Source organism: Vulpes vulpes, chromosome 7 (genome assembly GCF_048418805.1).
Source record: "Vulpes vulpes isolate BD-2025 chromosome 7, VulVul3, whole genome shotgun sequence".
Lineage (NCBI taxonomy): Eukaryota > Metazoa > Chordata > Mammalia > Carnivora > Canidae > Vulpes > Vulpes vulpes.
In genome coordinates, this window is record NC_132786.1 from 65,966,717 (window position 1) to 65,989,693 (window position 22,977).

General features: G+C 55.8%; 1 protein-coding gene across 14 annotated transcripts in view; it reads right to left on the minus strand.

Moving 5' to 3' along the window:
• OBSCN (obscurin, cytoskeletal calmodulin and titin-interacting RhoGEF) overlaps positions 1-22,977 on the minus strand; it is a 130,846-nt gene that overhangs the window by 71,761 nt on the left and 36,108 nt on the right. For all 14 annotated transcript variants that reach the window (XM_072763960.1, XM_072763961.1, XM_072763958.1 and 11 more), the window contains 11 exons: positions 22,578-22,853; positions 20,312-20,587; positions 18,090-18,365; positions 15,824-16,099; positions 13,603-13,878; positions 11,339-11,614; positions 9,119-9,394; positions 6,869-7,144; positions 4,647-4,922; positions 2,397-2,672; positions 176-451 (listed from right to left, as the gene is read on the minus strand). In XM_072763960.1, coding sequence (XP_072620061.1) covers positions 176-451; positions 2,397-2,672; positions 4,647-4,922; positions 6,869-7,144; positions 9,119-9,394; positions 11,339-11,614; positions 13,603-13,878; positions 15,824-16,099; positions 18,090-18,365; positions 20,312-20,587; positions 22,578-22,853 — 3,036 coding nt within the window. The remainder of the gene's footprint in view (positions 1-175; positions 452-2,396; positions 2,673-4,646; positions 4,923-6,868; positions 7,145-9,118; positions 9,395-11,338; positions 11,615-13,602; positions 13,879-15,823; positions 16,100-18,089; positions 18,366-20,311; positions 20,588-22,577; positions 22,854-22,977) is intronic.

A 22,977-nucleotide genomic window follows, 5' to 3' on the forward strand; every position in this document is an offset into this window, starting at 1 on the left:
TGCCCACGAGGGGCCCATTCGCTTCAGTAAACCCTTGCCCGGCAATATCTCTGGGATCAGCCACCAGACAGAAAGTGGCAGCTGGGAGGAAGGGACAGGAAAGCTCCCGGGTCCGTCTGGGCTGTGGGCTAGTGTGACCATCGCCTGTAATCCAGGCTATTCTCCGCGAACTGACCTGCGACGTCCAGGCGGAAGGACACCTTCTGGCCCCCGGCCTCGCAGCTGTACTCCCCGGCGTCGGCCCGCCCCGCCTGCTGCACCACCAGCCTCCTGCTGCAGCCCTGGGCCTCCACGTGCACCCTGGAGCTCGCACTCAGCTTCTTCCCGTCCTTGTACCACGTCACCTCGGTCCCGGCCTGGGCCACCTCGCAGCTCAGCGTGGCGCTGCCGCCCGCCTTGGCCTGCACCTCACTGCGTGCTGGCTGCTCCTTGGCAAACACCAGTGTAGGCTCTGGGGACACAGGGGGACATGCAGGGTCAGAGGCACCATCCAAGGGAGGAAGGCAGCACTGGGGGGAGAAAGATTACACGGGGCTGCAGGGGACTGGGAACGTCCCCAGGCTCTGCGCCAGCCATGTGACTGGAGAAGCCCCATAGCTTCTCGACCATGAGGGACACGATTCATGTGCCCATCCCTCACTGCTCCACAGGGGCCCCTAGACGTGGGGACCACACATCCCATCATGGCTCTACACACGCTTTCCAGGTGGGGCGGGGGGGGGGGGGCGCCACATTCTAAAAGTGTCCCACCTAGTCTGGTTCCAGGTGGGGCTAGAATGTTTATCACCGCCGCATGTGGGCCACCCAGTGAGGCACCTCCATTCCAGGCTGATCCACATGGGCTTGTCCAGGAGCAGACCATATCTTCTCCTAGAACTCCGTGAGAGCTGCTCCAGTTGGGATCATACATCCTACAACTGCCCCATGTGGGCCCTCCAGGTGAGGACAGTACATTCTAACTCTGCTCCACATAGGCTGTTCCAGGGGGCACCACACATCCCATCATTGCCCCACCTGGGCTGTTCCAGGGGGCAGTCTGGGACACTTCTGTGTACATGGACTCTGTGGTCATGATACATGGATTGTTCTACTTTCCCGGAGGACATTCGACATTTCTGTAGAGTTTGAAGGGAACTTTCCCCCGCTATGGTCTACAAAGCTTCCGAGTCTCCAGCCGTCTCCTATCTTAGTATTTTCAACTGGTGTCTATCTGGTGGAGTCCCTGTACTTCCCCCAGCATCTCTGTCACTGTCTGCTGACTCATGAGGCCTGGCACCTCCCCCAGTATTACTGGGCTGCCCACTCCTGGTTGCTCCACTGTGGGGACACTGTTCATGTCTCTGCTCACTCACCAACAGTACCGTCTTTTCTCTATTCATTTTAAGGCACTCTTTCCTTAAAAGTTAGAGACTGACAACTATGTGTTTAAAGTTGTTTTCCCAAACCTGTGGCTTGCCTTTTCACTCTCTTATGGCCTCTTCAGAGGAATGAAATTCTCAATGCTAGTGTCATCACATATGTCTATCTTGTCCTATTGCATTCAGAGCTTTCAAGTTCTATGGAAGGAATCTTTCCTTACCCGAATCTTCAAACAACTGTGTGTCATCTGAAGGTTTCATGGTTGCTGTCCTACCAGGACATGGCTTTTGGGTGTTGTGTGAATTCCATTACAGTTTAATTTTTTCCCTATTTTAAATGATTCAAGCACCGTTTATGAAAACAACTCCTCTCTCCTTATCGTATAGACATTGCAGTAGAAACAAACAAACCTGCGGTTTGGCAGGAGTCCGTTTATGCAAAACTCTGTTTCTGTTTTGTTTTGACCCCTTGATCTGCAAACTACCCCTGCGTCGAGCTGCACAGATACCGCACATCCATGTGAAAAACAATATCCTGAAGCAACCAGGACAGGATAATCTAAAGTTTAGTTGACATATTTCCAAATATGATTATATGGTCAAGACCTCCCCTATTGGTTTCAAGAAACTGAAATGTCTCCTGCTAAGAAGAACCCCGGACAGTGCCCCGCAAAAAAGCACAGTCACATAACCAAGGTGTGAGATGCTTAGTCTACTTGATGCCTCTACCCGAGCGTGGAGCACAGCCATCATCCTGGTCACCGAGGAACTCTGGGAGGGTTCTGTGCAGGTGCTCAGATGCATGACTAAGCATTAGGACATGACAGCACCGCTCGGGGGCGCAAAAACGGCCCTGTCACTGCACACACACACCCTTCTCATTAAACCTCCATCCGTCCAGCCATGGCTACGAAAATAGAGGCAACAGGATGGCAGAGGTGAAAAGGTGAGGACGAATGCAGGGAGCAGCAGGGCCTATGGGGTGTGTAATGCAATCCCTTCATCACCTCCACACAAGACTCAGTTGGTGGAACTGACCTGCGACGTCCAGGCGGAAGGACACCTTCTGGCCCCCGGCCTCGCAGCTGTACTCCCCGGCGTCGGCCCGCCCCGCCTGCTGCACCACCAGCCTCCTGCTGCAGCCCTGGGCCTCCACGTGCACCCTGGAGCTCGCACTCAGCTTCTTCCCGTCCTTGTACCACGTCACCTCGGTCCCGGCCTGGGCCACCTCGCAGCTCAGCGTGGCGCTGCCGCCCGCCTTGGCCTGCACCTCACTGCGTGCTGGCTGCTCCTTGGCAAACACCAGTGTAGGCTCTGGGGACACAGGGGGACGCATGATCAAAACCATATCTGAGTCAAGATGTAGTACTGGGCGGTGCCGGGGTGGCTCAGGTCAGGATCTCAGGGTCCTGGGATTGAGCTCTGCATTGGGGCGGGGGGAAGCGGGCGGGGGGTTCCCTGCTCAGCAAGGAATCTGCTTCTCCCTCTCCCTCTGCTGCTCCCCCTGCTTGTGCTCTCTCAAATAAAATCTTAAAAAAAAAAAAAAAAATTAAAAGATGCAGCACTGGGGAAGCGGGAGTACCCAGGAAGCTGGGAAGTTCTCCAGGCTGGGCACCAGCTGTGTGGCCCTCAGGCCCACATGGGTCCCTGCTCCCACCGACTCTGTGCCGACAGCCGTTGGTGATGGGCTGGGGGGTAATGAAGCTGTACCTCTATCCCCCGTGTGATGCTTCCGACAGACTGGTGTCACCTTGCTCATACTTCGTCTCACGCAGAGACCCTGAAATCCATGACAGACCTACACTATGAAGTGTTTCTACAGCCCCGGCCTGCTTTGCTATAGAACTTACGCTACCACGTAAAATGAGATAAGAGCACAGCTCCTTTCCTATTCTGTATAAGAAAGTCCACGAGCAAGAAGTGATTAAATTCCAGCATATCTGGAAGAATTCACCCGGCAAGCCTTTGGACTCACACGTGGATTCACAAAGACATTTTGTTACTGGCGCTACATCCCGGCGGGGCCGTTTGCATTGTCTACTTCTCCTAAGATTCTGTTGGAGAGAGGGGAAGAGAGAAAGCAAGCGGGGGGAGGGGGGCAGGCAGAGGGAGAAGGAGACCCCCGTTAAGCTGGGAGCCCGACACAGCTCGATCCTGGGAGCATGGGAACAGGACCTGAGCCGAAGGCAGACGCTTCACCCACAGACCCACGCAGGGAGCCCCACTGTTGACTTCATACATCAGTTTGATTTCCTTTCCTACAACCGCTGGGACAACGTGTCATCACCATTCTGATTCTCTTGCATTAAATGGTGTCAGACTGTCTTAAACAGCAAGTCGAAAAGGCGCACAGCCGCCGTGGCGGTGTCCATGCACGCCCGCGGGGTCATGATCTCCTGAGACAACAGCAGTCCACTGTGTGCGGCCCCAGGGCCAGGGCGGGGCTGCGCTGACCCTCATCCGAGACACGGAACATAAAGACAAAGTCACAGGATTCTCTGAGAACCGGCCCGGGAGGCACAGCTCATGGGCCCCCATCGCAGACCCTTTCTGCCAGTCGAGGGGGGGTCGCCACCACAGCGCTCTGGGTCACAAGTGTGCCCATGGGCTGCGTACTCCTCTCCCTCTCTCAACCCTTGCCTCGGAATCCCACGGAGTTCTAACACGGGATATCCTAACTGGAGACAAAATGATACAGGACGAGCTTTGTGAAGGCAGCTCCCGGACACACGCCTGTTGCACCACGGGTGCTTGGCTACCACTTCCATGCTCACTATTTCCTTGAGGCTCTGCCATGAGCATCTCTCTGGCCTTTGTGCAGAGAGGTTCCATACCCGTGTGCAAGGAAAGAAGCACACCCAGGACACCTAAAACCTCCATCACAAACACGCAGTGTCGAGATAATTCCAGGGATGACTGGGTGCCCGCGTGCTTGCCCTGGGCACTGGACTCCACACGTCTCTCGATGGTGAGAAACACCCAACGAGGCCTCTGGGAACCACTAGAGCATCCACAGGTGAGGACATCTGGTCAACTATGGCCGGGACACCAAATGGAGCCCAGGTGCCGGACGGCAAAGAACAACCGTGCATTCCGAACGAGTGGCTGAGGGTTGCCCACGAGGGGCCCATTCGCTTCAGTAAACCCTTGCCCGGCAATATCTCTGGGATCAGCCACCAGACAGAAAGTGGCAGCTGGGAGGAAGGGACAGGAAAGCTCCCGGGTCCGTCTGGGCTGTGGGCTAGTGTGACCATCGCCTGTAATCCAGGCTATTCTCCGCGAACTGACCTGCGACGTCCAGGCGGAAGGACACCTTCTGGCCCCCGGCCTCGCAGCTGTACTCCCCGGCGTCGGCCCGCCCCGCCTGCTGCACCACCAGCCTCCTGCTGCAGCCCTGGGCCTCCACGTGCACCCTGGAGCTCGCACTCAGCTTCTTCCCGTCCTTGTACCACGTCACCTCGGTCCCGGCCTGGGCCACCTCGCAGCTCAGCGTGGCGCTGCCGCCCGCCTTGGCCTGCACCTCACTGCGTGCTGGCTGCTCCTTGGCAAACACCAGTGTAGGCTCTGGGGACACAGGGGGACATGCAGGGTCAGAGGCACCATCCAAGGGAGGAAGGCAGCACTGGGGGGAGAAAGATTACACGGGGCTGCAGGGGACTGGGAACGTCCCCAGGCTCTGCGCCAGCCATGTGACTGGAGAAGCCCCATAGCTTCTCGACCATGAGGGACACGATTCATGTGCCCATCCCTCACTGCTCCACAGGGGCCCCTAGACGTGGGGACCACACATCCCATCATGGCTCTACACACGCTTTCCAGGTGGGGCGGGGGGGGGGGGGGCGCCACATTCTAAAAGTGTCCCACCTAGTCTGGTTCCAGGTGGGGCTAGAATGTTTATCACCGCCGCATGTGGGCCACCCAGTGAGGCACCTCCATTCCAGGCTGATCCACATGGGCTTGTCCAGGAGCAGACCATATCTTCTCCTAGAACTCCGTGAGAGCTGCTCCAGTTGGGATCATACATCCTACAACTGCCCCATGTGGGCCCTCCAGGTGAGGACAGTACATTCTAACTCTGCTCCACATAGGCTGTTCCAGGGGGCACCACACATCCCATCATTGCCCCACCTGGGCTGTTCCAGGGGGCAGTCTGGGACACTTCTGTGTACATGGACTCTGTGGTCATGATACATGGATTGTTCTACTTTCCCGGAGGACATTCGACATTTCTGTAGAGTTTGAAGGGAACTTTCCCCCGCTATGGTCTACAAAGCTTCCGAGTCTCCAGCCGTCTCCTATCTTAGTATTTTCAACTGGTGTCTATCTGGTGGAGTCCCTGTACTTCCCCCAGCATCTCTGTCACTGTCTGCTGACTCATGAGGCCTGGCACCTCCCCCAGTATTACTGGGCTGCCCACTCCTGGTTGCTCCACTGTGGGGACACTGTTCATGTCTCTGCTCACTCACCAACAGTACCGTCTTTTCTCTATTCATTTTAAGGCACTCTTTCCTTAAAAGTTAGAGACTGACAACTATGTGTTTAAAGTTGTTTTCCCAAACCTGTGGCTTGCCTTTTCACTCTCTTATGGCCTCTTCAGAGGAATGAAATTCTCAATGCTAGTGTCATCACATATGTCTATCTTGTCCTATTGCATTCAGAGCTTTCAAGTTCTATGGAAGGAATCTTTCCTTACCCGAATCTTCAAACAACTGTGTGTCATCTGAAGGTTTCATGGTTGCTGTCCTACCAGGACATGGCTTTTGGGTGTTGTGTGAATTCCATTACAGTTTAATTTTTTCCCTATTTTAAATGATTCAAGCACCATTTATGAAAACAACTCCTCTCTCCTTATCGTATAGACATTGCAGTAGAAACAAACAAACCTGCGGTTTGGCAGGAGTCCGTTTATGCAAAACTCTGTTTCTGTTTTGTTTTGACCCCTTGATCTGCAAACTACCCCTGCGTCGAGCTGCACAGATACCGCACATCCATGTGAAAAACAATATCCTGAAGCAACCAGGACAGGATAATCTAAAGTTTAGTTGACATATTTCCAAATATGATTATATGGTCAAGACCTCCCCTATTGGTTTCAAGAAACTGAAATGTCTCCTGCTAAGAAGAACCCCGGACAGTGCCCCGCAAAAAAGCACAGTCACATAACCAAGGTGTGAGATGCTTAGTCTACTTGATGCCTCTACCCGAGCGTGGAGCACAGCCATCATCCTGGTCACCGAGGAACTCTGGGAGGGTTCTGTGCAGGTGCTCAGATGCATGACTAAGCATTAGGACATGACAGCACCGCTCGGGGGCGCAAAAACGGCCCTGTCACTGCACACACACACCCTTCTCATTAAACCTCCATCCGTCCAGCCATGGCTAGGAAAATAGAGGCAACAGGATGGCAGAGGTGAAAAGGTGAGGACGAATGCAGGGAGCAGCAGGGCCTATGGGGTGTGTAATGCAATCCCTTCATCACCTCCACACAAGACTCAGTTGGTGGAACTGACCTGCGACGTCCAGGCGGAAGGACACCTTCTGGCCCCCGGCCTCGCAGCTGTACTCCCCGGCGTCGGCCCGCCCCGCCTGCTGCACCACCAGCCTCCTGCTGCAGCCCTGGGCCTCCACGTGCACCCTGGAGCTCGCACTCAGCTTCTTCCCGTCCTTGTACCACGTCACCTCGGTCCCGGCCTGGGCCACCTCGCAGCTCAGCGTGGCGCTGCCGCCCGCCTTGGCCTGCACCTCACTGCGTGCTGGCTGCTCCTTGGCAAACACCAGTGTAGGCTCTGGGGACACAGGGGGACGCATGATCAAAACCATATCTGAGTCAAGATGTAGTACTGGGCGGTGCCGGGGTGGCTCAGGTCAGGATCTCAGGGTCCTGGGATTGAGCTCTGCATTGGGGCGGGGGGAAGCGGGCGGGGGGTTCCCTGCTCAGCAAGGAATCTGCTTCTCCCTCTCCCTCTGCTGCTCCCCCTGCTTGTGCTCTCTCAAATAAAATCTTAAAAAAAAAAAAAAAAATTAAAAGATGCAGCACTGGGGAAGCGGGAGTACCCAGGAAGCTGGGAAGTTCTCCAGGCTGGGCACCAGCTGTGTGGCCCTCAGGCCCACATGGGTCCCTGCTCCCACCGACTCTGTGCCGACAGCCGTTGGTGATGGGCTGGGGGGTAATGAAGCTGTACCTCTATCCCCCGTGTGATGCTTCCGACAGACTGGTGTCACCTTGCTCATACTTCGTCTCACGCAGAGACCCTGAAATCCATGACAGACCTACACTATGAAGTGTTTCTACAGCCCCGGCCTGCTTTGCTATAGAACTTACGCTACCACGTAAAATGAGATAAGAGCACAGCTCCTTTCCTATTCTGTATAAGAAAGTCCACGAGCAAGAAGTGATTAAATTCCAGCATATCTGGAAGAATTCACCCGGCAAGCCTTTGGACTCACACGTGGATTCACAAAGACATTTTGTTACTGGCGCTACATCCCGGCGGGGCCGTTTGCATTGTCTACTTCTCCTAAGATTCTGTTGGAGAGAGGGGAAGAGAGAAAGCAAGCGGGGGGAGGGGGGCAGGCAGAGGGAGAAGGAGACCCCCGTTAAGCTGGGAGCCCGACACAGCTCGATCCTGGGAGCATGGGAACAGGACCTGAGCCGAAGGCAGACGCTTCACCCACAGACCCACGCAGGGAGCCCCACTGTTGACTTCATACATCAGTTTGATTTCCTTTCCTACAACCGCTGGGACAACGTGTCATCACCATTCTGATTCTCTTGCATTAAATGGTGTCAGACTGTCTTAAACAGCAAGTCGAAAAGGCGCACAGCCGCCGTGGCGGTGTCCATGCACGCCCGCGGGGTCATGATCTCCTGAGACAACAGCAGTCCACTGTGTGCGGCCCCAGGGCCAGGGCGGGGCTGCGCTGACCCTCATCCGAGACACGGAACATAAAGACAAAGTCACAGGATTCTCTGAGAACCGGCCCGGGAGGCACAGCTCATGGGCCCCCATCGCAGACCCTTTCTGCCAGTCGAGGGGGGGTCGCCACCACAGCGCTCTGGGTCACAAGTGTGCCCATGGGCTGCGTACTCCTCTCCCTCTCTCAACCCTTGCCTCGGAATCCCACGGAGTTCTAACACGGGATATCCTAACTGGAGACAAAATGATACAGGACAAGCTTTGTGAAGGCAGCTCCCGGACACACGCCTGTTGCACCACGGGTGCTTGGCTACCACTTCCATGCTCACTATTTCCTTGAGGCTCTGCCATGAGCATCTCTCTGGCCTTTGTGCAGAGAGGTTCCATACCCGTGTGCAAGGAAAGAAGCACGCCCAGGACACCTAAAACCTCCATCACAAACACGCAGTGTCGAGATAATTCCAGGGATGACTGGGTGCCCGCGTGCTTGCCCTGGGCACTGGACTCCACACGTCTCTCGATGGTGAGAAACACCCAACGAGGCCTCTGGGAACCACTAGAGCATCCACAGGTGAGGACATCTGGTCAACTATGGCCGGGACACCAAATGGAGCCCAGGTGCCGGACGGCAAAGAACAACCGTGCATTCCGAACGAGTGGCTGAGGGTTGCCCACGAGGGGCCCATTCGCTTCAGTAAACCCTTGCCCGGCAATATCTCTGGGATCAGCCACCAGACAGAAAGTGGCAGCTGGGAGGAAGGGACAGGAAAGCTCCCGGGTCCGTCTGGGCTGTGGGCTAGTGTGACCATCGCCTGTAATCCAGGCTATTCTCCGCGAACTGACCTGCGACGTCCAGGCGGAAGGACACCTTCTGGCCCCCGGCCTCGCAGCTGTACTCCCCGGCGTCGGCCCGCCCCGCCTGCTGCACCACCAGCCTCCTGCTGCAGCCCTGGGCCTCCACGTGCACCCTGGAGCTCGCACTCAGCTTCTTCCCGTCCTTGTACCACGTCACCTCGGTCCCGGCCTGGGCCACCTCGCAGCTCAGCGTGGCGCTGCCGCCCGCCTTGGCCTGCACCTCACTGCGTGCTGGCTGCTCCTTGGCAAACACCAGTGTAGGCTCTGGGGACACAGGGGGACATGCAGGGTCAGAGGCACCATCCAAGGGAGGAAGGCAGCACTGGGGGGAGAAAGATTACACGGGGCTGCAGGGGACTGGGAACGTCCCCAGGCTCTGCGCCAGCCATGTGACTGGAGAAGCCCCATAGCTTCTCGACCATGAGGGACACGATTCATGTGCCCATCCCTCACTGCTCCACAGGGGCCCCTAGACGTGGGGACCACACATCCCATCATGGCTCTACACACGCTTTCCAGGTGGGGCGGGGGGGGGGGGCGCCACATTCTAAAAGTGTCCCACCTAGTCTGGTTCCAGGTGGGGCTAGAATGTTTATCACCGCCGCATGTGGGCCACCCAGTGAGGCACCTCCATTCCAGGCTGATCCACATGGGCTTGTCCAGGAGCAGACCATATCTTCTCCTAGAACTCCGTGAGAGCTGCTCCAGTTGGGATCATACATCCTACAACTGCCCCATGTGGGCCCTCCAGGTGAGGACAGTACATTCTAACTCTGCTCCACATAGGCTGTTCCAGGGGGCACCACACATCCCATCATTGCCCCACCTGGGCTGTTCCAGGGGGCAGTCTGGGACACTTCTGTGTACATGGACTCTGTGGTCATGATACATGGATTGTTCTACTTTCCCGGAGGACATTCGACATTTCTGTAGAGTTTGAAGGGAACTTTCCCCCGCTATGGTCTACAAAGCTTCCGAGTCTCCAGCCGTCTCCTATCTTAGTATTTTCAACTGGTGTCTATCTGGTGGAGTCCCTGTACTTCCCCCAGCATCTCTGTCACTGTCTGCTGACTCATGAGGCCTGGCACCTCCCCCAGTATTACTGGGCTGCCCACTCCTGGTTGCTCCACTGTGGGGACACTGTTCATGTCTCTGCTCACTCACCAACAGTACCGTCTTTTCTCTATTCATTTTAAGGCACTCTTTCCTTAAAAGTTAGAGACTGACAACTATGTGTTTAAAGTTGTTTTCCCAAACCTGTGGCTTGCCTTTTCACTCTCTTATGGCCTCTTCAGAGGAATGAAATTCTCAATGCTAGTGTCATCACATATGTCTATCTTGTCCTATTGCATTCAGAGCTTTCAAGTTCTATGGAAGGAATCTTTCCTTACCCGAATCTTCAAACAACTGTGTGTCATCTGAAGGTTTCATGGTTGCTGTCCTACCAGGACATGGCTTTTGGGTGTTGTGTGAATTCCATTACAGTTTAATTTTTTCCCTATTTTAAATGATTCAAGCACCGTTTATGAAAACAACTCCTCTCTCCTTATCGTATAGACATTGCAGTAGAAACAAACAAACCTGCGGTTTGGCAGGAGTCCGTTTATGCAAAACTCTGTTTCTGTTTTGTTTTGACCCCTTGATCTGCAAACTACCCCTGCGTCGAGCTGCACAGATACCGCACATCCATGTGAAAAACAATATCCTGAAGCAACCAGGACAGGATAATCTAAAGTTTAGTTGACATATTTCCAAATATGATTATATGGTCAAGACCTCCCCTATTGGTTTCAAGAAACTGAAATGTCTCCTGCTAAGAAGAACCCCGGACAGTGCCCCGCAAAAAAGCACAGTCACATAACCAAGGTGTGAGATGCTTAGTCTACTTGATGCCTCTACCCGAGCGTGGAGCACAGCCATCATCCTGGTCACCGAGGAACTCTGGGAGGGTTCTGTGCAGGTGCTCAGATGCATGACTAAGCATTAGGACATGACAGCACCGCTCGGGGGCGCAAAAACGGCCCTGTCACTGCACACACACACCCTTCTCATTAAACCTCCATCCGTCCAGCCATGGCTACGAAAATAGAGGCAACAGGATGGCAGAGGTGAAAAGGTGAGGACGAATGCAGGGAGCAGCAGGGCCTATGGGGTGTGTAATGCAATCCCTTCATCACCTCCACACAAGACTCAGTTGGTGGAACTGACCTGCGACGTCCAGGCGGAAGGACACCTTCTGGCCCCCGGCCTCGCAGCTGTACTCCCCGGCGTCGGCCCGCCCCGCCTGCTGCACCACCAGCCTCCTGCTGCAGCCCTGGGCCTCCACGTGCACCCTGGAGCTCGCACTCAGCTTCTTCCCGTCCTTGTACCACGTCACCTCGGTCCCGGCCTGGGCCACCTCGCAGCTCAGCGTGGCGCTGCCGCCCGCCTTGGCCTGCACCTCACTGCGTGCTGGCTGCTCCTTGGCAAACACCAGTGTAGGCTCTGGGGACACAGGGGGACGCATGATCAAAACCATATCTGAGTCAAGATGTAGTACTGGGCGGTGCCGGGGTGGCTCAGGTCAGGATCTCAGGGTCCTGGGATTGAGCTCTGCATTGGGGCGGGGGGAAGCGGGCGGGGCGGGGGGGGGCGGGGGGTTCCCTGCTCAGCAAGGAATCTGCTTCTCCCTCTCCCTCTGCTGCTCCCCCTGCTTGTGCTCTCTCAAATAAAATCTTAAAAAAAAAAAAAAAATTAAAAGATGCAGCACTGGGGAAGCGGGAGTACCCAGGAAGCTGGGAAGTTCTCCAGGCTGGGCACCAGCTGTGTGGCCCTCAGGCCCACATGGGTCCCTGCTCCCACCGACTCTGTGCCGACAGCCGTTGGTGATGGGCTGGGGGGTAATGAAGCTGTACCTCTATCCCCCGTGTGATGCTTCCGACAGACTGGTGTCACCTTGCTCATACTTCGTCTCACGCAGAGACCCTGAAATCCATGACAGACCTACACTATGAAGTGTTTCTACAGCCCCGGCCTGCTTTGCTATAGAACTTACGCTACCACGTAAAATGAGATAAGAGCACAGCTCCTTTCCTATTCTGTATAAGAAAGTCCACGAGCAAGAAGTGATTAAATTCCAGCATATCTGGAAGAATTCACCCGGCAAGCCTTTGGACTCACACGTGGATTCACAAAGACATTTTGTTACTGGCGCTACATCCCGGCGGGGCCGTTTGCATTGTCTACTTCTCCTAAGATTCTGTTGGAGAGAGGGGAAGAGAGAAAGCAAGCGGGGGGAGGGGGGCAGGCAGAGGGAGAAGGAGACCCCCGTTAAGCTGGGAGCCCGACACAGCTCGATCCTGGGAGCATGGGAACAGGACCTGAGCCGAAGGCAGACGCTTCACCCACAGACCCACGCAGGGAGCCCCACTGTTGACTTCATACATCAGTTTGATTTCCTTTCCTACAACCGCTGGGACAACGTGTCATCACCATTCTGATTCTCTTGCATTAAATGGTGTCAGACTGTCTTAAACAGCAAGTCGAAAAGGCGCACAGCCGCCGTGGCGGTGTCCATGCACGCCCGCGGGGTCATGATCTCCTGAGACAACAGCAGTCCACTGTGTGCGGCCCCAGGGCCAGGGCGGGGCTGCGCTGACCCTCATCCGAGACACGGAACATAAAGACAAAGTCACAGGATTCTCTGAGAACCGGCCCGGGAGGCACAGCTCATGGGCCCCCATCGCAGACCCTTTCTGCCAGTCGAGGGGGGGTCGCCACCACAGCGCTCTGGGTCACAAGTGTGCCCATGGGCTGCGTACTCCTCTCCCTCTCTCAACCCTTGCCTCGGAATCCCACGGAGTTCTAACACGGGATATCCTAACTGGAGACAAAATGATACAGGACAAGCTTTGTGAAGGCAGCTCCCGGACACACGCCTGTTGCACCACGGGTGCTTGGCTACCACTTCCATGCTCACTATTTCCTTGAGGCTCTGCCATGAGCATCTCTCTGGCCTTTGTGCAGAGAGGTTCCATACCCGTGTGCAAGGAAAGAAGCACGCCCAGGACACCTAAAACCTCCATCACAAACACGCAGTGTCGAGATAATTCCAGGGATGACTGGGTGCCCGCGTGCTTGCCCTGGGCACTGGACTCCACACGTCTCTCGATGGTGAGAAACACCCAACGAGGCCTCTGGGAACCACTAGAGCATCCACAGGTGAGGACATCTGGTCAACTATGGCCGGGACACCAAATGGAGCCCAGGTGCCGGACGGCAAAGAACAACCGTGCATTCCGAACGAGTGGCTGAGGGTTGCCCACGAGGGGCCCATTCGCTTCAGTAAACCCTTGCCCGGCAATATCTCTGGGATCAGCCACCAGACAGAAAGTGGCAGCTGGGAGGAAGGGACAGGAAAGCTCCCGGGTCCGTCTGGGCTGTGGGCTAGTGTGACCATCGCCTGTAATCCAGGCTATTCTCCGCGAACTGACCTGCGACGTCCAGGCGGAAGGACACCTTCTGGCCCCCGGCCTCGCAGCTGTACTCCCCGGCGTCGGCCCGCCCCGCCTGCTGCACCACCAGCCTCCTGCTGCAGCCCTGGGCCTCCACGTGCACCCTGGAGCTCGCACTCAGCTTCTTTCCGTCCTTGTACCACGTCACCTCGGTCCCGGCCTGGGCCACCTCGCAGCTCAGCGTGGCGCTGCCGCCCGCCTTGGCCTGCACCTCACTGCGTGCTGGCTGCTCCTTGGCAAACACCAGTGTAGGCTCTGGGGACACAGGGGGACATGCAGGGTCAGAGGCACCATCCAAGGGAGGAAGGCAGCACTGGGGGGAGAAAGATTACACGGGGCTGCAGGGGACTGGGAACGTCCCCAGGCTCTGCGCCAGCCATGTGACTGGAGAAGCCCCATAGCTTCTCGACCATGAGGGACACGATTCATGTGCCCATCCCTCACTGCTCCACAGGGGCCCCTAGACGTGGGGACCACACATCCCATCATGGCTCTACACACGCTTTCCAGGTGGGGCGGGGGGGGGGGGGCGCCACATTCTAAAAGTGTCCCACCTAGTCTGGTTCCAGGTGGGGCTAGAATGTTTATCACCGCCGCATGTGGGCCACCCAGTGAGGCACCTCCATTCCAGGCTGATCCACATGGGCTTGTCCAGGAGCAGACCATATCTTCTCCTAGAACTCCGTGAGAGCTGCTCCAGTTGGGATCATACATCCTACAACTGCCCCATGTGGGCCCTCCAGGTGAGGACAGTACATTCTAACTCTGCTCCACATAGGCTGTTCCAGGGGGCACCACACATCCCATCATTGCCCCACCTGGGCTGTTCCAGGGGGCAGTCTGGGACACTTCTGTGTACATGGACTCTGTGGTCATGATACATGGATTGTTCTACTTTCCCGGAGGACATTCGACATTTCTGTAGAGTTTGAAGGGAACTTTCCCCCGCTATGGTCTACAAAGCTTCCGAGTCTCCAGCCATCTCCTATCTTAGTATTTTCAACTGGTGTCTATCTGGTGGAGTCCCTGTACTTCCCCCAGCATCTCTGTCACTGTCTGCTGACTCATGAGGCCTGGCACCTCCCCCAGTATTACTGGGCTGCCCACTCCTGGTTGCTCCACTGTGGGGACACTGTTCATGTCTCTGCTCACTCACCAACAGTACCGTCTTTTCTCTATTCATTTTAAGGCACTCTTTCCTTAAAAGTTAGAGACTGACAACTATGTGTTTAAAGTTGTTTTCCCAAACCTGTGGCTTGCCTTTTCACTCTCTTATGGCCTCTTCAGAGGAATGAAATTCTCAATGCTAGTGTCATCACATATGTCTATCTTGTCCTATTGCATTCAGAGCTTTCAAGTTCTATGGAAGGAATCTTTCCTTACCCGAATCTTCAAACAACTGTGTGTCATCTGAAGGTTTCATGGTTGCTGTCCTACCAGGACATGGCTTTTGGGTGTTGTGTGAATTCCATTACAGTTTAATTTTTTCCCTATTTTAAATGATTCAAGCACCGTTTATGAAAACAACTCCTCTCTCCTTATCGTATAGACATTGCAGTAGAAACAAACAAACCTGCGGTTTGGCAGGAGTCCGTTTATGCAAAACTCTGTTTCTGTTTTGTTTTGACCCCTTGATCTGCAAACTACCCCTGCGTCGAGCTGCACAGATACCGCACATCCATGTGAAAAACAATATCCTGAAGCAACCAGGACAGGATAATCTAAAGTTTAGTTGACATATTTCCAAATATGATTATATGGTCAAGACCTCCCCTATTGGTTTCAAGAAACTGAAATGTCTCCTGCTAAGAAGAACCCCGGACAGTGCCCCGCAAAAAAGCACAGTCACATAACCAAGGTGTGAGATGCTTAGTCTACTTGATGCCTCTACCCGAGCGTGGAGCACAGCCATCATCCTGGTCACCGAGGAACTCTGGGAGGGTTCTGTGCAGGTGCTCAGATGCATGACTAAGCATTAGGACATGACAGCACCGCTCGGGGGCGCAAAAACGGCCCTGTCACTGCACACACACACCCTTCTCATTAAACCTCCATCCGTCCAGCCATGGCTACGAAAATAGAGGCAACAGGATGGCAGAGGTGAAAAGGTGAGGACGAATGCAGGGAGCAGCAGGGCCTATGGGGTGTGTAATGCAATCCCTTCATCACCTCCACACAAGACTCAGTTGGTGGAACTGACCTGCGACGTCCAGGCGGAAGGACACCTTCTGGCCCCCGGCCTCGCAGCTGTACTCCCCGGCGTCGGCCCGCCCCGCCTGCTGCACCACCAGCCTCCTGCTGCAGCCCTGGGCCTCCACGTGCACCCTGGAGCTCGCACTCAGCTTCTTCCCGTCCTTGTACCACGTCACCTCGGTCCCGGCCTGGGCCACCTCGCAGCTCAGCGTGGCGCTGCCGCCCGCCTTGGCCTGCACCTCACTGCGTGCTGGCTGCTCCTTGGCAAACACCAGTGTAGGCTCTGGGGACACAGGGGGACGCATGATCAAAACCATATCTGAGTCAAGATGTAGTACTGGGCGGTGCCGGGGTGGCTCAGGTCAGGATCTCAGGGTCCTGGGATTGAGCTCTGCATTGGGGCGGGGGGAAGCGGGCGGGGCGGGGGGGGGGGCGGGGGGTTCCCTGCTCAGCAAGGAATCTGCTTCTCCCTCTCCCTCTGCTGCTCCCCCTGCTTGTGCTCTCTCAAATAAAATCTTAAAAAAAAAAAAAAAATTAAAAGATGCAGCACTGGGGAAGCGGGAGTACCCAGGAAGCTGGGAAGTTCTCCAGGCTGGGCACCAGCTGTGTGGCCCTCAGGCCCACATGGGTCCCTGCTCCCACCGACTCTGTGCCGACAGCCGTTGGTGATGGGCTGGGGGGTAATGAAGCTGTACCTCTATCCCCCGTGTGATGCTTCCGACAGACTGGTGTCACCTTGCTCATACTTCGTCTCACGCAGAGACCCTGAAATCCATGACAGACCTACACTATGAAGTGTTTCTACAGCCCCGGCCTGCTTTGCTATAGAACTTACGCTACCACGTAAAATGAGATAAGAGCACAGCTCCTTTCCTATTCTGTATAAGAAAGTCCACGAGCAAGAAGTGATTAAATTCCAGCATATCTGGAAGAATTCACCCGGCAAGCCTTTGGACTCACACGTGGATTCACAAAGACATTTTGTTACTGGTGCTACATCCCGGCGGGGCCGTTTGCATTGTCTACTTCTCCTAAGATTCTGTTGGAGAGAGGGGAAGAGAGAAAGCAAGCGGGGGGAGGGGGGCAGGCAGAGGGAGAAGGAGACCCCCGTTAAGCTGGGAGCCCGACACAGCTCGATCCTGGGAGCATGGGAACAGGACCTGAGCCGAAGGCAGACGCTTCACCCACAGACCCACGCAGGGAGCCCCACTGTTGACTTCATACATCAGTTTGATTTCCTTTCCTACAACCGCTGGGACAACGTGTCATCACCATTCTGATTCTCTTGCATTAAATGGTGTCAGACTGTCTTAAACAGCAAGTCGAAAAGGCGCACAGCCGCCGTGGCGGTGTCCATGCACGCCCGCGGGGTCATGATCTCCTGAGACAACAGCAGTCCACTGTGTGCGGCCCCAGGGCCAGGGCGGGGCTGCGCTGACCCTCATCCGAGACACGGAACATAAAGACAAAGTCACAGGATTCTCTGAGAACCGGCCCGGGAGGCACAGCTCATGGGCCCCCATCGCAGACCCTTTCTGCCAGTCGAGGGGGGGTCGCCACCACAGCGCTCTGGGTCACAAGTGTGCCCATGGGCTGCGTACTCCTCTCCCTCTCTCAACCCTTGCCTCGGAATCCCACGGAGTTCTAACACGGGATATCCTAACTGGAGACAAAATGATACAGGACGAGCTTTGTGAAGGCAGCTCCCGGACACACGCCTGTTGCACCACGGGTGCTTGGCTACCACTTCCATGCTCACTATTTCCTTGAGGCTCTGCCATGAGCATCTCTCTGGCCTTTGTGCAGAGAGGTTCCATACCCGTGTGCAAGGAAAGAAGCACGCCCAGGACACCTAAAACCTCCATCACAAACACGCAGTGTCGAGATAATTCCAGGGATGACTGGGTGCCCGCGTGCTTGCCCTGGGCACTGGACTCCACACGTCTCTCGATGGTGAGAAACACCCAACGAGGCCTCTGGGAACCACTAGAGCATCCACAGGTGAGGACATCTGGTCAACTATGGCCGGGACACCAAATGGAGCCCAGGTGCCGGACGGCAAAGAACAACCGTGCATTCCGAACGAGTGGCTGAGGGTTGCCCACGAGGGGCCCATTCGCTTCAGTAAACCCTTGCCCGGCAATATCTCTGGGATCAGCCACCAGACAGAAAGTGGCAGCTGGGAGGAAGGGACAGGAAAGCTCCCGGGTCCGTCTGGGCTGTGGGCTAGTGTGACCATCGCCTGTAATCCAGGCTATTCTCCGCGAACTGACCTGCGACGTCCAGGCGGAAGGACACCTTCTGGCCCCCGGCCTCGCAGCTGTACTCCCCGGCGTCGGCCCGCCCCGCCTGCTGCACCACCAGCCTCCTGCTGCAGCCCTGGGCCTCCACGTGCACCCTGGAGCTCGCACTCAGCTTCTTCCCGTCCTTGTACCACGTCACCTCGGTCCCGGCCTGGGCCACCTCGCAGCTCAGCGTGGCGCTGCCGCCCGCCTTGGCCTGCACCTCACTGCGTGCTGGCTGCTCCTTGGCAAACACCAGTGTAGGCTCTGGGGACACAGGGGGACATGCAGGGTCAGAGGCACCATCCAAGGGAGGAAGGCAGCACTGGGGGGAGAAAGATTACACGGGGCTGCAGGGGACTGGGAACGTCCCCAGGCTCTGCGCCAGCCATGTGACTGGAGAAGCCCCATAGCTTCTCGACCATGAGGGACACGATTCATGTGCCCATCCCTCACTGCTCCACAGGGGCCCCTAGACGTGGGGACCACACATCCCATCATGGCTCTACACACGCTTTCCAGGTGGGGCGGGGGGGGGGGGGGCGCCACATTCTAAAAGTGTCCCACCTAGTCTGGTTCCAGGTGGGGCTAGAATGTTTATCACCGCCGCATGTGGGCCACCCAGTGAGGCACCTCCATTCCAGGCTGATCCACATGGGCTTGTCCAGGAGCAGACCATATCTTCTCCTAGAACTCCGTGAGAGCTGCTCCAGTTGGGATCATACATCCTACAACTGCCCCATGTGGGCCCTCCAGGTGAGGACAGTACATTCTAACTCTGCTCCACATAGGCTGTTCCAGGGGGCACCACACATCCCATCATTGCCCCACCTGGGCTGTTCCAGGGGGCAGTCTGGGACACTTCTGTGTACATGGACTCTGTGGTCATGATACATGGATTGTTCTACTTTCCCGGAGGACATTCGACATTTCTGTAGAGTTTGAAGGGAACTTTCCCCCGCTATGGTCTACAAAGCTTCCGAGTCTCCAGCCGTCTCCTATCTTAGTATTTTCAACTGGTGTCTATCTGGTGGAGTCCCTGTACTTCCCCCAGCATCTCTGTCACTGTCTGCTGACTCATGAGGCCTGGCACCTCCCCCAGTATTACTGGGCTGCCCACTCCTGGTTGCTCCACTGTGGGGACACTGTTCATGTCTCTGCTCACTCACCAACAGTACCGTCTTTTCTCTATTCATTTTAAGGCACTCTTTCCTTAAAAGTTAGAGACTGACAACTATGTGTTTAAAGTTGTTTTCCCAAACCTGTGGCTTGCCTTTTCACTCTCTTATGGCCTCTTCAGAGGAATGAAATTCTCAATGCTAGTGTCATCACATATGTCTATCTTGTCCTATTGCATTCAGAGCTTTCAAGTTCTATGGAAGGAATCTTTCCTTACCCGAATCTTCAAACAACTGTGTGTCATCTGAAGGTTTCATGGTTGCTGTCCTACCAGGACATGGCTTTTGGGTGTTGTGTGAATTCCATTACAGTTTAATTTTTTCCCTATTTTAAATGATTCAAGCACCGTTTATGAAAACAACTCCTCTCTCCTTATCGTATAGACATTGCAGTAGAAACAAACAAACCTGCGGTTTGGCAGGAGTCCGTTTATGCAAAACTCTGTTTCTGTTTTGTTTTGACCCCTTGATCTGCAAACTACCCCTGCGTCGAGCTGCACAGATACCGCACATCCATGTGAAAAACAATATCCTGAAGCAACCAGGACAGGATAATCTAAAGTTTAGTTGACATATTTCCAAATATGATTATATGGTCAAGACCTCCCCTATTGGTTTCAAGAAACTGAAATGTCTCCTGCTAAGAAGAACCCCGGACAGTGCCCCGCAAAAAAGCACAGTCACATAACCAAGGTGTGAGATGCTTAGTCTACTTGATGCCTCTACCCGAGCGTGGAGCACAGCCATCATCCTGGTCACCGAGGAACTCTGGGAGGGTTCTGTGCAGGTGCTCAGATGCATGACTAAGCATTAGGACATGACAGCACCGCTCGGGGGCGCAAAAACGGCCCTGTCACTGCACACACACACCCTTCTCATTAAACCTCCATCCGTCCAGCCATGGCTACGAAAATAGAGGCAACAGGATGGCAGAGGTGAAAAGGTGAGGACGAATGCAGGGAGCAGCAGGGCCTATGGGGTGTGTAATGCAATCCCTTCATCACCTCCACACAAGACTCAGTTGGTGGAACTGACCTGCGACGTCCAGGCGGAAGGACACCTTCTGGCCCCCGGCCTCGCAGCTGTACTCCCCGGCGTCGGCCCGCCCCGCCTGCTGCACCACCAGCCTCCTGCTGCAGCCCTGGGCCTCCACGTGCACCCTGGAGCTCGCACTCAGCTTCTTCCCGTCCTTGTACCACGTCACCTCGGTCCCGGCCTGGGCCACCTCGCAGCTCAGCGTGGCGCTGCCGCCCGCCTTGGCCTGCACCTCACTGCGTGCTGGCTGCTCCTTGGCAAACACCAGTGTAGGCTCTGGGGACACAGGGGGACGCATGATCAAAACCATATCTGAGTCAAGATGTAGTACTGGGCGGTGCCGGGGTGGCTCAGGTCAGGATCTCAGGGTCCTGGGATTGAGCTCTGCATTGGGGCGGGGGGAAGCGGGCGGGGCGGGGGGGGGGCGGGGGGTTCCCTGCTCAGCAAGGAATCTGCTTCTCCCTCTCCCTCTGCTGCTCCCCCTGCTTGTGCTCTCTCAAATAAAATCTTAAAAAAAAAAAAAAAAATTAAAAGATGCAGCACTGGGGAAGCGGGAGTACCCAGGAAGCTGGGAAGTTCTCCAGGCTGGGCACCAGCTGTGTGGCCCTCAGGCCCACATGGGTCCCTGCTCCCACCGACTCTGTGCCGACAGCCGTTGGTGATGGGCTGGGGGGTAATGAAGCTGTACCTCTATCCCCCGTGTGATGCTTCCGACAGACTGGTGTCACCTTGCTCATACTTCGTCTCACGCAGAGACCCTGAAATCCATGACAGACCTACACTATGAAGTGTTTCTACAGCCCCGGCCTGCTTTGCTATAGAACTTACGCTACCACGTAAAATGAGATAAGAGCACAGCTCCTTTCCTATTCTGTATAAGAAAGTCCACGAGCAAGAAGTGATTAAATTCCAGCATATCTGGAAGAATTCACCCGGCAAGCCTTTGGACTCACACGTGGATTCACAAAGACATTTTGTTACTGGCGCTACATCCCGGCGGGGCCGTTTGCATTGTCTACTTCTCCTAAGATTCTGTTGGAGAGAGGGGAAGAGAGAAAGCAAGCGGGGGGAGGGGGGCAGGCAGAGGGAGAAGGAGACCCCCGTTAAGCTGGGAGCCCGACACAGCTCGATCCTGGGAGCATGGGAACAGGACCTGAGCCGAAGGCAGACGCTTCACCCACAGACCCACGCAGGGAGCCCCACTGTTGACTTCATACATCAGTTTGATTTCCTTTCCTACAACCGCTGGGACAACGTGTCATCACCATTCTGATTCTCTTGCATTAAATGGTGTCAGACTGTCTTAAACAGCAAGTCGAAAAGGCGCACAGCCGCCGTGGCGGTGTCCATGCACGCCCGCGGGGTCATGATCTCCTGAGACAACAGCAGTCCACTGTGTGCGGCCCCAGGGCCAGGGCGGGGCTGCGCTGACCCTCATCCGAGACACGGAACATAAAGACAAAGTCACAGGATTCTCTGAGAACCGGCCCGGGAGGCACAGCTCATGGGCCCCCATCGCAGACCCTTTCTGCCAGTCGAGGGGGGGTCGCCACCACAGCGCTCTGGGTCACAAGTGTGCCCATGGGCTGCGTACTCCTCTCCCTCTCTCAACCCTTGCCTCGGAATCCCACGGAGTTCTAACACGGGATATCCTAACTGGAGACAAAATGATACAGGACGAGCTTTGTGAAGGCAGCTCCCGGACACACGCCTGTTGCACCACGGGTGCTTGGCTACCACTTCCATGCTCACTATTTCCTTGAGGCTCTGCCATGAGCATCTCTCTGGCCTTTGTGCAGAGAGGTTCCATACCCGTGTGCAAGGAAAGAAGCACGCCCAGGACACCTAAAACCTCCATCACAAACACGCAGTGTCGAGATAATTCCAGGGATGACTGGGTGCCCGCGTGCTTGCCCTGGGCACTGGACTCCACACGTCTCTCGATGGTGAGAAACACCCAACGAGGCCTCTGGGAACCACTAGAGCATCCACAGGTGAGGACATCTGGTCAACTATGGCCGGGACACCAAATGGAGCCCAGGTGCCGGACGGCAAAGAACAACCGTGCATTCCGAACGAGTGGCTGAGGGTTGCCCACGAGGGGCCCATTCGCTTCAGTAAACCCTTGCCCGGCAATATCTCTGGGATCAGCCACCAGACAGAAAGTGGCAGCTGGGAGGAAGGGACAGGAAAGCTCCCGGGTCCGTCTGGGCTGTGGGCTAGTGTGACCATCGCCTGTAATCCAGGCTATTCTCCGCGAACTGACCTGCGACGTCCAGGCGGAAGGACACCTTCTGGCCCCCGGCCTCGCAGCTGTACTCCCCGGCGTCGGCCCGCCCCGCCTGCTGCACCACCAGCCTCCTGCTGCAGCCCTGGGCCTCCACGTGCACCCTGGAGCTCGCACTCAGCTTCTTCCCGTCCTTGTACCACGTCACCTCGGTCCCGGCCTGGGCCACCTCGCAGCTCAGCGTGGCGCTGCCGCCCGCCTTGGCCTGCACCTCACTGCGTGCTGGCTGCTCCTTGGCAAACACCAGTGTAGGCTCTGGGGACACAGGGGGACATGCAGGGTCAGAGGCACCATCCAAGGGAGGAAGGCAGCACTGGGGGGAGAAAGATTACACGGGGCTGCAGGGGACTGGGAACGTCCCCAGGCTCTGCGCCAGCCA